The following is a 12,957-nucleotide window of genomic DNA, read 5'->3' as shown; positions in this document are numbered from 1 at the left end:
CAGATGAAGAAACAGTTCTCTGTCCTGCAGGATAGTTGTTTTTAAATAATGTAAATCAGGCAGAAATGTTTTTACATCATAACACACTTTCACAGAAATAAAGTTCAAAACCCTGAATTTTCCCATAAATAGCTTTTACAACAGACTGTCATTCGTGTTTCTAGTAGAAACTTTCTACAGAAGGAATTAGGATGGTAAATAAGTCTAGGTAGTTGTATTATTTTATAAACATACCATTCAAAAACATTACTTGTGTGCATCTTATGACAAAACAGTGGCACAGATTTATTTTAAAATGTCAGTGCAAGCTGTTTTCAGTCAAGACATTTAGTCCTGGAAGAGACGGTAACACTTTACAATAAGGTTCATTAGTTAACATTAGTTAATGTATTAACTAACATGAACAAACCATGAGCAATACATTTGTTACAGTATTTATTCATCTTTGTTAATGTTACTTAATAGAAATAAAGCTTTTAATTGTTTGTTCATGTTAGTTCACAGTGCATTAACTCACGTTAACAAGATTTTAATAAAGTATTAAAGTAATAAAGAATTGTTAACATTAACAGATTAATAAATGCTGTATAAGTGCAGTTCATTATGAGTTCATGTTAACTAATGTAGTTAACTAATGAACCTTATTGTAAATTGTTACCGATTAGAAGAATGCGATATGTATATTAACGATTAGTGATTGGTTAATATATTATATTTTATTATATATTTATATCTATACAACATTTACAAATGCACGAGGGTTACATATTGTAGTAGCCTAATAAAGCCTATTATACAATCCATAAAACTGAATTTTTTAACTGAAGATTTCCTTATAAAAGTCATATGTGTGAACATCTTTTCCAAAAACGAATAAAAATAAATTATTGTAAATAAAAATACATTTATGAATGTAATGATATGTTTATAAATACCGTTCAACGGACTTTTAATGTTTGTTACGTCAAATGATGGGAGGCGTGGCTTAGCCGGTGAACGTCACTGCGGTTCCATGAATCACCGTAGGACCATAAATCTCCAACACTGTTGAACAACCGGTCATACCCAGAAAGCAGCCGGGTTAGGACGACAGGTAGTGATGACCAACTAGACGTGTCGTTCCAGGTAAGGTGTTATTTTAGTTACCAATAATCGCTTGCAATATTACAAGAGGTTTAGATATGCTTGAAAATAATTTGCAACTTCTCTACTGACCTTCAAATTTAATATCAGGTATCAGTGTATAGTACAGACAGTGCAGGTAATTTGTAAATAAATATGGCTAACGTTACATCTGCAGTGTATAAAGTGAAAGCGATCCCACATATGTGCTGCACGAGCCATTCGGAGCAAATTTCCTTATGAAATAAACACATTGCTAATTATTCAACGTTACGTTGCACCTGGTACGGTTTAATTTGCACGCTGCGTGAATCGCAAATTTGGAAACTTCTCATCTCAATTCTCTCATATTTCTCGTGCTCACAGGTTGACAGTGCACAGAGGCGACCTCAAAGCGATAAAGGTGAGTTGATAGATTTATTAGTGTCTGAATATACAGAATTATCTGCTGAATGGATCATATAATTTGATCAAGAGTAATAAATATGTTTTATAACACGTTAACGCTGTCTCTCAGTACAAACTTTATACACTTCTAGCCTCATTTATCTATTTGTTGCATTGTGTCAATAGATGATGTATAGTTTTTCTTATTGTGCATCTGTCACCACCTTAAGATTGTCAGTGTGAAAAACAGATGTTTTTGTGAGAGGAATGTTAAAACTATGCTATTTCAGACATCTAAAAAAACTAGGCCATTATTGTCCAGTCATCCTTCTTGTTTTACTTTTTTGTTTGCTTAAAATTCTTTCATTGGTATCAGACAATGAACTTTGCTCCTTTTTGTGCAGAACGGGAACAAGAGGAGCTAGAGAAGAAAACTTGTACTGTCCGTTTATTATTCTTGTCCATGATGCGGGACTCTGTCTTCAACTGCTGTGTTTCCCCATCCCACCCCCCTGGAGGAGCAGAGGAGCATCATGAGCATAGTAGCAGAGCTCAGGCCCAGCCCCCTAATGATAGGCGTTTCCTTATATTCTTTGACTTTGATGAGACCCTTGTGGATGAGTGCAGTGACGACTGTATGGTTACCGCTGCGCCTGGTGGAGCCCTGCCCGGTTGGCTGAAGGACACGTACCGCCCTGGTCACTATAATGAGTACATGCAGCGTGTGCTGGCCTTCCTCGCCGAACAGGGGGTCACGCCGGCAACCATCAGAAGCACAGTGCAAAAGCTCCCTCCCTGCCCTGGCATCCCAGCTTTAATGCAATTCTTGCTTTCCCAGCCGTCACGTGACTTTGAGGTCATTTGTGTGTCTGATGCCAATACCGTCTTTATAGAGACGTGGCTGCAGCACTTGGGGTTCCGCCCACTGTTTCTACGCATTTTCAGCAACCCAGCTCACTTTGATGATAATGGGCAGCTGCAGCTTCGCCCCTTCCACTCCCACGACTGCCTGCGGTGCCCGGCGAACATGTGCAAGGCGGTAGTGGTGAGACAGTACTTGGCCCAGCGCATACGTGAGAGGGGTGGGCGACCCTATCAGAAGGTTCTGTATGTAGGTGATGGTGCCAATGATTTCTGCCCATCACTAACCCTATCACCAGGTGATATTGCGTTCCCCCGTTGGGACTTCCCAATGCACAAACTGATCCGAGAGATGGGGGAAGCCAAACCTGGAGAGTTTAAGGCCACTGTGGTGCCCTGGAAGAGTGGAGAGGATGTCATTAGCACACTAAAGAAGATATTAGAGAGGCCTTAAACTGATGGCTTGATATCTATGAAAGGTGCATATATATATATATATATATCTCAAAAAGGTGTGCAAGCTAATACACTCTTAAAATCATACTGAAATGGATATGTGTTATGTAGGTGTCATTCACACATAACAATCATGTACTGTTATTTTTATCTGAGAGGTGCTATGATAAATGATTATTTATGTGAAAAATGTGTCATCAACTGAAATAATCTTTATTGTTGTCAATGAAAAATAACCTGGTTTGTATTTGTTATTTAAATGTAACCTTTTTAGACAGAAAGATAACCTTTTATATTTCATTTTATCTTATATCCATGTAATGATGAAATATGAATTGATCTTAATAGATTTCATTGGTTTTCCTAGACTGCTTTGTTAACATGCCATTGTGGGTAAACTAATATTTTTATACTCATACTGTCTTAGCAAGATCTGCTGTAGTTGTTAATTGTGTCTTTTAGTGACTACTGCATATCTTTGTCTTTTATCTATGTCTGTGAACACAGAAACCGTTACAAAACTGACTGTCAAATTATAGATTTGAGATCTATGAAGCTCAAAAGCAAATTTAAAGCCATTTACTTAACTTTATGTGTCTCTTGACTTGTGTATGTTTTTACACAGAATCAATTACTTACTGTAAAAGTGTTTAGGATTTCTATAGATAATATTTCATAATATCAGTCGAATCTAAACTTGGTATTTGAGGGTTCTGTCTTGAGAAGAAAAATGACGATTCACTGAAATAATAATTTCCCCCGATATAAAAATAATAATACATTTTATTTATAATGCACTTTACATTTTAGCGAAATCTCAAAGTGCTAGCATAATAGTGCTAATATAGTTTTATATTTAGGCTTGATGATCATTCCTGTGAACTAGTTAGTTAATTTTTCCTTTAAGACAACATTTATACTGGATTTTAGGGTTACAGAAATATCATAAGTACGAACATATCAATGGAAAGTTAATGTTCTTTAAAGTAACTGGAAATAACTAAGTTTTGCATAATTTAAAAATCTAGAAAAATTTAATGACTTAAGTGAAGACCCTACACCATGCACAATAATAGGATGTTAATCAGTTTGCTAAATCTAGTAGGCCTACTTCAGTACCTAAATCAACTATAAAAAAAAACATGCAACAAAATGTTTATTATGCATTTATAAACTTTTGAAACATTATTAGTATTGTTTTTATAAGGTTAAAGGGATTTGCCCTTACAAATAAGCTTAAAATACTGGTTTCTTAAAGGGATAGTTCACCCAAAAAAATGAAAAATTCTGTAATCAAGTTCACCCAAAAAAAAGAAAAATTCTGTAATCATTTTCTCAACCTCAAGTTGTTCTAAATCTGTATGAATTTATTTTTACTGATGAACGCAAAAAAAAATTTTGATAAATGATGGCAAGTACACAGCTGATTGTAACCATTGACTTCCATAGTAGAAAAAACAAATATGAAGGGAGTTCAATGGGTACCGGCTTACAATCATTTATCACAATACTTCCATATTATTTGTTTTCCAGTCAATGATTACAGCATCATTTATCAAAATATCTTCTTTTGTGTTCATCAAAATAAAATTAAAAAACGTATACAACTTTAGAACAACATGAAAGTGAGTAAATGGTGACAGAATTTAAATTTTTTGGGGTAAAATATCCCTTTTAAACTGCATAAGTGTTCCTCTTTTTACAATAATTACAAAAATACAACAATCAACGGATGACCCATTTAGGCCAGTGTGTCAGTTAATACATCCATTGGCAAATCGAGAAAATTTAAAATATCGTTAACAAAACGTTCAAAATTACCTAATCTACCATGAACTTTTAGCAAAAACTTAGTAAAATAAGGCAGCATCCCTTCATCTCCACCTGGCGGCCGAACGTGGCACGAGCATCTAAGCACACGAGACCCGCTTAAAGTGACCGCGCGCATCAAAACAACAGCTCTTTTCTGATTGGCCCGCGACGAGCACGTGACTTCACAGCTGATTTCCGTGGATGGCGTGTTTTCGCTGGATCAGATGTTCGTCCTCGTCTCGCTGAGGCATGAATGCGCTTCTCATCAGACTCGAACCAGCCGCGGTACACTGACATACGGTTAGCAGACACACAGACGTTATGGCCCAGGCTACACAGATGAACGTCCTTGACATTAACACACCATTTAGAGTGGAGCACGACAAGAAAAGGCGACAATTCAGCATCAGACTCAACGGTCAGTAATGCGTCAGATAGCGAAATGGTGGTCGCGGGAGGGGGAAGACCAACCAACGAACGACCCCCTATTAAATGTGTCTTTTGTTTTTATATTCAGATTCCCCGATATGATTAACACGTCGACGAATGTAATCCGATGTAGCTTCACATTACGTATTAACTCGCAGTGTATGTAAATAATGCATATTTCCTGTTATGAAAATAGTGGAAATCACACGAACGAGTTGTTTTGCTGGTATGAAGGGAACCCCCACCTCCACCTTACATGGTTGCAGTACACTTGGTTCTGTTATTTTAACATCCTCCTTGTAAGTATGTATCTGATGAATACTGCGATTTTAGTTGTTTTGCAGTTCCGGTCGGAGCGGAAATATCGATATGTGTTGTCACTAGCCACTGTTTATTTGTTCAAATAAAAAAAAATCCTTTCTAACAAAAATACTAAGTTGCTAGCACACTGCCTGGCTGGCTAGCCATACTATCCAGTAGGGATGGGCGGATCGATCCTAAAGTATCGATATTTCCGATCCTGCCTTTGTATCAAAAGGATCGATTCTCAAGTACAAGTATCGATTCTATTTGTTTTTTTGTTTTTTAACAAGTGATTTGCGAATTTTTAGTAATAGTTGGATGCTGTTTTGTATATAAATAGACTTAAATCGTAATGTAAGTGGGAACTATCTTCTTCCTCTCTGTTACTGCGTTTGCTCATTCAGTCTTATCTCCTTCCACTGTATCACGCGTTCGTTCGTTCGTTCGCTCATTCAGTCCCATCTCCTTTTGCTGTATTACAGCGTGCGTTCATTCGCTCAGTCACTACCAGGACACTCAGGCAGGTTTAAAAAAAGGGGTTTAAGTGCATTGTTGCATTCAGTTAATAATGATGAAGCCTCGTGTGACATTTGTCAACAAAAATACGCCACTGTGGTAATACCACAAATATGACAAAGCATCTAAAAGCAAAATAACTGTTACAGAGCACGAAGCAATGCAGCCTCAGTCATCCCTGGTTTGATTTTTCAGTGCATTTTAGTAACTTTTATCAGAGTCTTTTTATCATTTATTTTTAAAAGCAGTAGACGTTATCAGTCAAAGAAAAAAACAGGCTCAAGAGGAAAATGTTAATGTCAACATTCACTTGTTTTATCTCAAAAACGTATAAAGGGAAGAAATGTGGTAATAGTGTGCAGTGCAAAAAGGTGTCATGTCTATTATTTGATATTAATAATGATGGCTATTAAAAGACCCAATAAAATCACTTTAATAAACTTTAATACATGCATAAAAATATTTCATAAAAGTATCGGAATCGGTATCGGAATCGGGGATACTTGTCTTAAAAGTACTTTGTATCGGATCGACAAGAAAATAACTGGTATCGCCCATCCCTACTATCCAGACATCGTTTTACTTCCTGTTAGATTATGTCTAAAGAAAACAAAGCCCTTACTTTTTTTTTGTTAGTCTATATTATTTGTATTTCGATAGAGAGCCACCTCCGTCAAAAATGAGATTATGATATTAACCGGATGCTCTCGAGACGTAATACATTCTCTTCAAATTCTTTAAATCCCGGCCTCAGGCCATTAAAAAAAAAAAAAAAAATCAGTTTGTTGACTACTGTGTAGTGAGACATATTTTGCTAATTTGTGTTTGGTCTACAGGTTCCCATGACAGGGCTGTGCTGCTTTATGAATATGTGGGGAAGAAGACTGTGGATCTACAACACACTGAGGTTCCTGAAGCATACAGGGGACGAGAAATTGCCAAATACTTAGCCAAGGTTGTAGAAACCCTTTTAGATCAGCATTAATCAGATTATATACAATAACATGCCACTGTTGTTTATTTTTGTACATTTAAGTTTTGTTTGTGTTTGTCCTCTTTAGGCCGCAATGGATTTTGTGGTAGAGGAGGACCTGAAAGCTCACTTGACCTGCTGGTACATCCAGAAATATGTCAAAGAAAATCCTCACCCCCATTATTTGGAGCACATCCTTCATTGAACGCATGAGAGAAATGGGGACAGGAAATGAAGTTCTCTCAATTCAAATAGGATGTTTTGGGATTGGGTGGGGGGACATCCCTAACCTGACTGGTCTTGAAAACTCCACTAAAAAGAAAGATTTAATTGTTGTTTGTGAGAGAGAGAGAGAGAGTGAATGAGACGTATACAGCATGTATATGTAATGATTTCTTAAAACACTGCTTTTCTTATGGTCAGGAAGAGAAGAGTGTAGACTTCAAGGTGGGCAAGAGATTCTGTCTCTTTGTAACTAAAAGCGTTTTTGGATTTTCAAGCCAAGTCATAGCATCGCACCCATTATGAATTCAATATATGATCATAAGAGTGTATTCCATGTGGCTCTCTGGCCATATGCCTTCAGGTTTAGTGGTGCTTATGAGAAAGATATACGTATGTATGTATTCCCACATGCCCAAAGAGGATCTCAAACAATACGCAGTGCACATCCAGGCAGGCATTGATTTAAGGGATAGCACAATCAGTGTCCTAGAAGAAACAGCCTGTGCATGTTTCAGGCTGCTTTTGCATGTGTGGGTCTAGTATATGGCCAGCGAGGAACTCACAGAGACGATAAAGACAATCGCCCACCCTATAATTCGCAGGGAGGAACCTCTCAGGATGCACACTTAATAAAAACAATAATGCGCCTCTGCATAGAGGATTCTGTTACATGTGGTAGGGTGTGTGACTGTGTGAGAGAGATGCCTTGAATGGAATGGGTGAATGTATGATTGTCAATGTAAATTACTTTCTATTATTCACCGAGTGTGATCCATTATATGCAGGGTAGGCAGTACACAGAGCAGGCAGTGGCATATTCTGCACTGTGATGTAAACGTGTGCCACCATCAATGACCGTGATATTCTTGGTGATGATAATGGAGGCCATAATTTCAAGGAAAACAAGTAGACTGTGTTACAACAACACCTTGAATATTTATGATGTTACACGGATTAAAGATGTCTGGAATTCATCGGTTTTTAGACACTTATGTACTCTTACTATTACTCTTAATGGTTTTGAATAAAAAGTTTTAAAACAAAAAATAGTATTTGCCCCTTGCTCAATTTTTATGAGTATGATGTATTCTCATTGAGTCAGGAGTCATCCACATATTTCGAAGATTTTGATTCACGTTTGTCACAAATTGTTATATTAAAACTAGTGCTGGGCAAAGATTAATCGCGATTAATCGCATACAAAATAAAAGTGATTTTTTACATAATATAGGAGTGTGTGCTGTGTGTGTAATTATCATGTATATATAAATACACACACATTAATGTATGTATTTAAGAAACATTTACATGTGTATATATTTATTTATATGTTTATATATTCTATATGATATATAAATTAAGACAAATCTGAAATGAACATATGTATGTGTGTGCGGTTAAATATACATAATAATTACACACAGTACACACACATATATTATGTAAAAAAAAAAATCACTTTTATTTTGTATGCGATTAATCGCGAATAATCTTTGCCCAGCACTAAAACCATTACAGACAACCTTTATTAAGGTCAGTGTGTACACTAAAGCCTTTGCTCATTGCCCCTTCTTACAACCTCTGTCCACTGTCAAGTTTAAAAGCAGAGTACACAGAGGAATTCAGTCCCTGTGGAGTCTGGATTATCCCAAAATTTGTAAACCTATTTAAGATATTCCTCCAAAGATTAACTAAGCATTAAACCTTTGAGCACAAATGCGACCATTTTTTTAAAATTAGACGCTTACATGTTATGCAATTTGTTTCTACTGGGGGAGACAGAGAGCGATAAGCTGCACGTGTTACCTAGCACGGTAAAATTAGGCTTGTTCGACTTTATGCGGCGGCGTAAAAACCGACAGCCGGTTGACGTCAAAGTACCGCGAGAACAATTAGAGAAATCATACGAAGTCTATTTTCGTCTCGCTCTCGCGGTACTTCGACGTCATCCGGCTATCGGTTCTTGCGGCGCCGCATGAAGTCGAACACACCTATTGTTAACACCATGCAGACTCGCAAGGCAGTGAGGGCACAAGCTCGGTGAGCGCCGTGCAAGGGGGACGGTACGGAGCTCATTGCCTCAACAATAACCAACCACATTATGGGGGAGTGCCCTCTCGCCAAAAATATAAAACGAATTAATGGAAATGATACAAACCATTTGTCAGAGCGCTAATCTTAAATCGTAAATCTTGGGAATGGACTGTCCTACTGACTGTGTTGTCCTTGCATTCTATTGGCCATCAACACGCTCTTGTATTATGAAGTTGCACGACTGAAACCATAAGCACAACGACAACCTGTCTATCATATTAAAACCCCGTGGTCCATATATTACAAACCATTAACTTTGACAAAAGAAAACAAATATTACTGCTGCATTAAACATCCTTATAGGTGGTAGGGTCCTTTACCGAGTTGATTCATGGGATTTGTAGTCTCGTGGATGTGATGCGAAGCGTTTACGTCTATCAATATTGCGGCTCCTATAGAACTATATTTCCCACAATGCATAGCGGCGAATTTTGCGTCATCTCGAGTCAGTTGCTGTGCAAGATGGCGTCGCTGGGAAGGAGGCGCGGTGTCCCAGTCAGCAGGGAGAGGTCAGTTACACTAAAACCTTTGGTTAATTATCAGTACGTCACACAAAATGCTTCGTCTCAAAGTAAATTTTACGCGTGTTTGCTGTTGTTAACGAATCGCTTCGTTAAGGGATTTGTGCAGCTTGGAAAGTCTGAAAAATCTTGTCTGAACACAGCTCATGTGATGTTTTGATTAGCTTACTGGCTCTGGGATCACTCAAATAACTAGGTGTCACGAAAAGAATTAAACTCAAATGGTTTTGTTATTTACATGTCAGACATCACGACTGTTAGTACATTCAAATGCGGGCTTTATAGTTTGTTTGTCATTTATAATGACGAGACAGCCGGAGCTCTAGAAAGCGGGACAGCGAGTTTCAAGGAGATGTGTACGTGCAGATAACATGCGCTGGAAGTTTTAAGTTTTACTGTAAGTGTCATGCTTGATTAAAATTTCTTTTTAAACCGCAAGGCATTCGTTTTATTGTGCCAACTCATTTTTAGACCGTTAAACACCGGTTTAAAATGTACATATTGTTTAGTTGACACTAGTATGGGTAACTTTTGAAAGCCTGAAAAGACCGCTGCATCTTCTATTCACGAGTAACATAGCACTGCTGCATTTTCCAAAATACTGATCAGTTTAGGTAGATTTGGGCAACATGACACTTCTCTTTTTGTATTTAAAGGTGCCATAAAATAAAACCCTGTGTTTACCTAGGCATAGAAGAATAATAAGAGCTCTGTACATGGTAAGGACATATCGTGAGCCTCATACGCGTTTTCTTTCCTCGTTTTATGTGAACCACGTGCATGCAAAAGATGATGTCACAGTCGATTTGTAATATTATATTTATATTATATTTATGCATTTGTCAGACGCTTTTTTCAGAAGCGACTTACAGTGCATTACAAGCTAGCCGTGTTTTAATCAGTATATGTATTCCCTGGGTTCAAACCCATGACCTTTTGCGCTTTAAATGCAATGTTCTACCACTGAGCTGAACAAAAGTGTAAGCCCCAACATTAAATTAAGTACAAAATTGTCAAAATGTTTATTAATGTGAGCTACTGACATGAGCCTCAGAGCAAAGTCGATCAGAGCAGAGCTCAACATTATTATTTATGACCCTTCCAAATAGGGCAAAAATAGACAATTTAATTTAAAGGACAAATCTTAGGGTTGTAAATGGACATGTAAATAAAGTTAATAAAGTTAAATACCTTCTTTATAAATATCAAAGAACAATTTAACATATTATTTTAATGCATTCTATGGTACCTTTAAAAATGTTCAGCTTTTCTGAATATCATTCAAAAGTTCATGTTTCAGTATATAAAGTCAGACCACAGATAGATAACATGGGTCTGGCTGTCAGTCTTGTAAATAACATGATAAAAATTGTGTTGGTCAGAATATACAATGTATTTTTTAGGTCAAATGAGTTGTTGTGTTTCATTGGTCATGATGTCCAACGTGCAGATATCTGCTAATATCTCAGTGTTTAATGGATATAAAAATATAATCATTTAATCACCATCATCCCATTACAAATCTTTCATTAGCACAACATAAAAGAAGATATTTTAAAATAATGTTTGTTGGTAACCAAACCACTTTTGCCCCCATTGACTTCCCTTGAATAGACACAAAACCCTTTAAAATATCTTCTACAAAAGAAAGAAAAGGAGATTATGTGTTTTGACCGTACAACATGATGGTTAATAAAAGCTTATAAAAGCGAATTTTAAGTATACTATCCCTTTAAGTGTTTACTAAGTCTACAAAGTGAGGTGTCAGATCAGTTTGACACTCTTTGTGACCAACTCTCTTTTCTCTTTCTTAAGGGGAGTGATGGCGGCCACAGAGTGTTACATCGTCCACGAGATCTACAATGGCGAGAATGCTCAGGAGCAGTTTGAGTACGAGCTGGAGCAAGCTCTGGAGGCTCAGTATCGTTATATCGTGATCGAGCCCACGCGCATCGGAGACGAGACGGCCCGCTGGGTAGCCGTCGGAAACTGCCTCCATAAAACCGCCGTACTGGCAGGGGCCGCGTGCCTCCTGACGCCGCTCGCTCTTCCCGCTGACTACTCCCGTTACGTGGCGCTGCCGGCTGGCGCTCTGAGCCTCGCCTGCGCCACCCTCTACGGCATCTCCTGGCAGTTCGACCCCTGCTGCAAATACCAGGTGGAGTACGACAGTCAGAAGCTCTCGAGGCTGCCCCTGCACACGCTCACCTCCTCAACGCCAGTGGTTCTGGTTCGACGGGACGACGTGCACAGAAAGAGACTGCACAACACGATAGCGTTGGCGGCCCTGGCGTACTGTGCCAAGAAGATCTATGAACTGTACGCTGTATGAGCTCTTTGGCACATGCGCACACACATGCCGACAGATACTGATATATGCGTACACATATACACACACGTGGCAAGGAGGTGAGAAGCACTACTTTACACCCAACACTGGCAGATACACACATACCCGAACATACACACGAAACAATAACGTACGGATGGACCGATGGAGAGAGTGATTGGAACAAAAGAAAAGAACAAGTGGCAAGACAGAATCAGCGCTCTCTCTGTCACAATTTTTCATCGTTTTGGTTTCAACCGGTTAAAGATTGGACAGACGGATGGATGATAGGATGTTTAAGGAGATGGGTTGGGGGGAGCTTATACATACTAGAATAAATCTTCCCTTTTTTCTGTACTTTAAATGATCTCACCAGTGCACTTGAACCTCCTTCCCATTCCTTTTCTGCGCCTGTCCAGCCCCTCTCCCCATCCCACGTCACCTGCCATCCACACGGAGCTTCCGCGCCTGGGCAGTGACCTGTCGGACTGTACGTGTGGTGGACAGACAGATATGTTTTAAGAATGACCTCTCTTTTCTCCCTCTGTGTAGTTTTACTGTACCCTGCCTTTGGTGCGTCACCTTTTCACCTTTAACCTCAATGGCATCTCTGGCGACCTTTATTTGACCCTGAAGGGTCATGCTGACTTCCCAGTTAGATGTATTAAAGTGATAGTTCACCCAAAAATGAAAATTCTGTCGTCATTTACTCACTCTTATGTTGTTGCAAACCTGTATACATTTCTTTGTTCTGGGGAACATTTCAGATATTTTGAGAAATGTTTGTACGGTAACCAAGCCGTTTGTTGACCCCATTTACTTCCATAGTAGGAAAAGGAACACTATGGGAGCCCAGGTGAAAAAGTGGTACACTTCCGTGGTGCATCTAAAGTGCTTTATTTTTGCACACTAATTTTGTACTTAATATA

At 38.3% G+C, this 12,957-nt stretch overlaps 3 protein-coding genes across 4 annotated transcripts; all 3 read left to right on the top strand.

The window, feature by feature from the left end:
• Positions 1-947: 947 nt before the first annotated feature.
• Positions 948-3,413, top strand: phospho1 (phosphoethanolamine/phosphocholine phosphatase 1). Of its 2 annotated transcripts, none has more exons than XM_055194343.2 (3): positions 948-1,127; positions 1,492-1,525; positions 1,914-3,413. In XM_055194343.2, exon 3 carries the CDS (start codon positions 1,973-1,975, stop codon positions 2,822-2,824), a length of 852 nt encoding a protein of 283 aa, XP_055050318.2. In that variant the 5' UTR covers positions 948-1,127; positions 1,492-1,525; positions 1,914-1,972; the 3' UTR covers positions 2,825-3,413. The 2 variants fall into 2 exon arrangements, with proteins under 2 accessions (XP_055050318.2, XP_055050317.2); XM_055194342.2 differs by having other exon boundaries at positions 950-1,125; positions 1,489-1,525.
• A 1,401-nt stretch (positions 3,414-4,814) lies between these two features.
• natd1 (protein NATD1) lies at positions 4,815-8,133 on the top strand. Its single transcript, XM_055194335.2, has 3 exons — positions 4,815-5,056; positions 6,723-6,841; positions 6,948-8,133. The coding sequence occupies exons 1-3, from the start codon at positions 4,960-4,962 to the stop codon at positions 7,062-7,064; spliced, it is 333 nt and encodes a 110-aa protein (XP_055050310.1). The 5' UTR covers positions 4,815-4,959; the 3' UTR covers positions 7,065-8,133.
• A 1,398-nt stretch (positions 8,134-9,531) lies between these two features.
• Positions 9,532-12,321, top strand: tmem11 (transmembrane protein 11). The gene is made up of 2 exons (XM_055194334.2): positions 9,532-9,687; positions 11,515-12,321. Exons 1-2 carry the CDS (start codon positions 9,536-9,538, stop codon positions 12,029-12,031), a joined length of 669 nt encoding a protein of 222 aa, XP_055050309.2. The 5' UTR covers positions 9,532-9,535; the 3' UTR covers positions 12,032-12,321.
• Positions 12,322-12,957: the final 636 nt, after the last annotated feature.

The sequence above is a fragment of the Misgurnus anguillicaudatus genome, chromosome 19 (assembly GCF_027580225.2).
Source record: "Misgurnus anguillicaudatus chromosome 19, ASM2758022v2, whole genome shotgun sequence".
NCBI classification, from domain to species: domain Eukaryota; kingdom Metazoa; phylum Chordata; class Actinopteri; order Cypriniformes; family Cobitidae; genus Misgurnus; species Misgurnus anguillicaudatus.
This window is presented reverse-complemented; position numbering and strand designations above follow the sequence as displayed.

Excerpts from the sequence above, each read along its gene's own strand:
- phospho1 (XM_055194343.2), top strand. The coding sequence starts at position 1,973 with ATGATGCGGGACTCTGTCTTCAACTGCTGTGTTTCCCCATCCCACCCC.
- natd1 (XM_055194335.2), top strand. The coding sequence starts at position 4,960 with ATGGCCCAGGCTACACAGATGAACGTCCTTGACATTAACACACCATTT. Across the intron at positions 5,057-6,722 it reads ATTCAGCATCAGACTCAACG|GTTCCCATGACAGGGCTGTG; the intron begins GTCAGTAATGCG and ends TTTGGTCTACAG. Across the intron at positions 6,842-6,947 it reads TTGCCAAATACTTAGCCAAG|GCCGCAATGGATTTTGTGGT; the intron begins GTTGTAGAAACC and ends TGTCCTCTTTAG.
- tmem11 (XM_055194334.2), top strand. The coding sequence starts at position 9,536 with ATGCGAAGCGTTTACGTCTATCAATATTGCGGCTCCTATAGAACTATA. Across the intron at positions 9,688-11,514 it reads GTCCCAGTCAGCAGGGAGAG|GGGAGTGATGGCGGCCACAG; the intron begins GTCAGTTACACT and ends CTCTTTCTTAAG.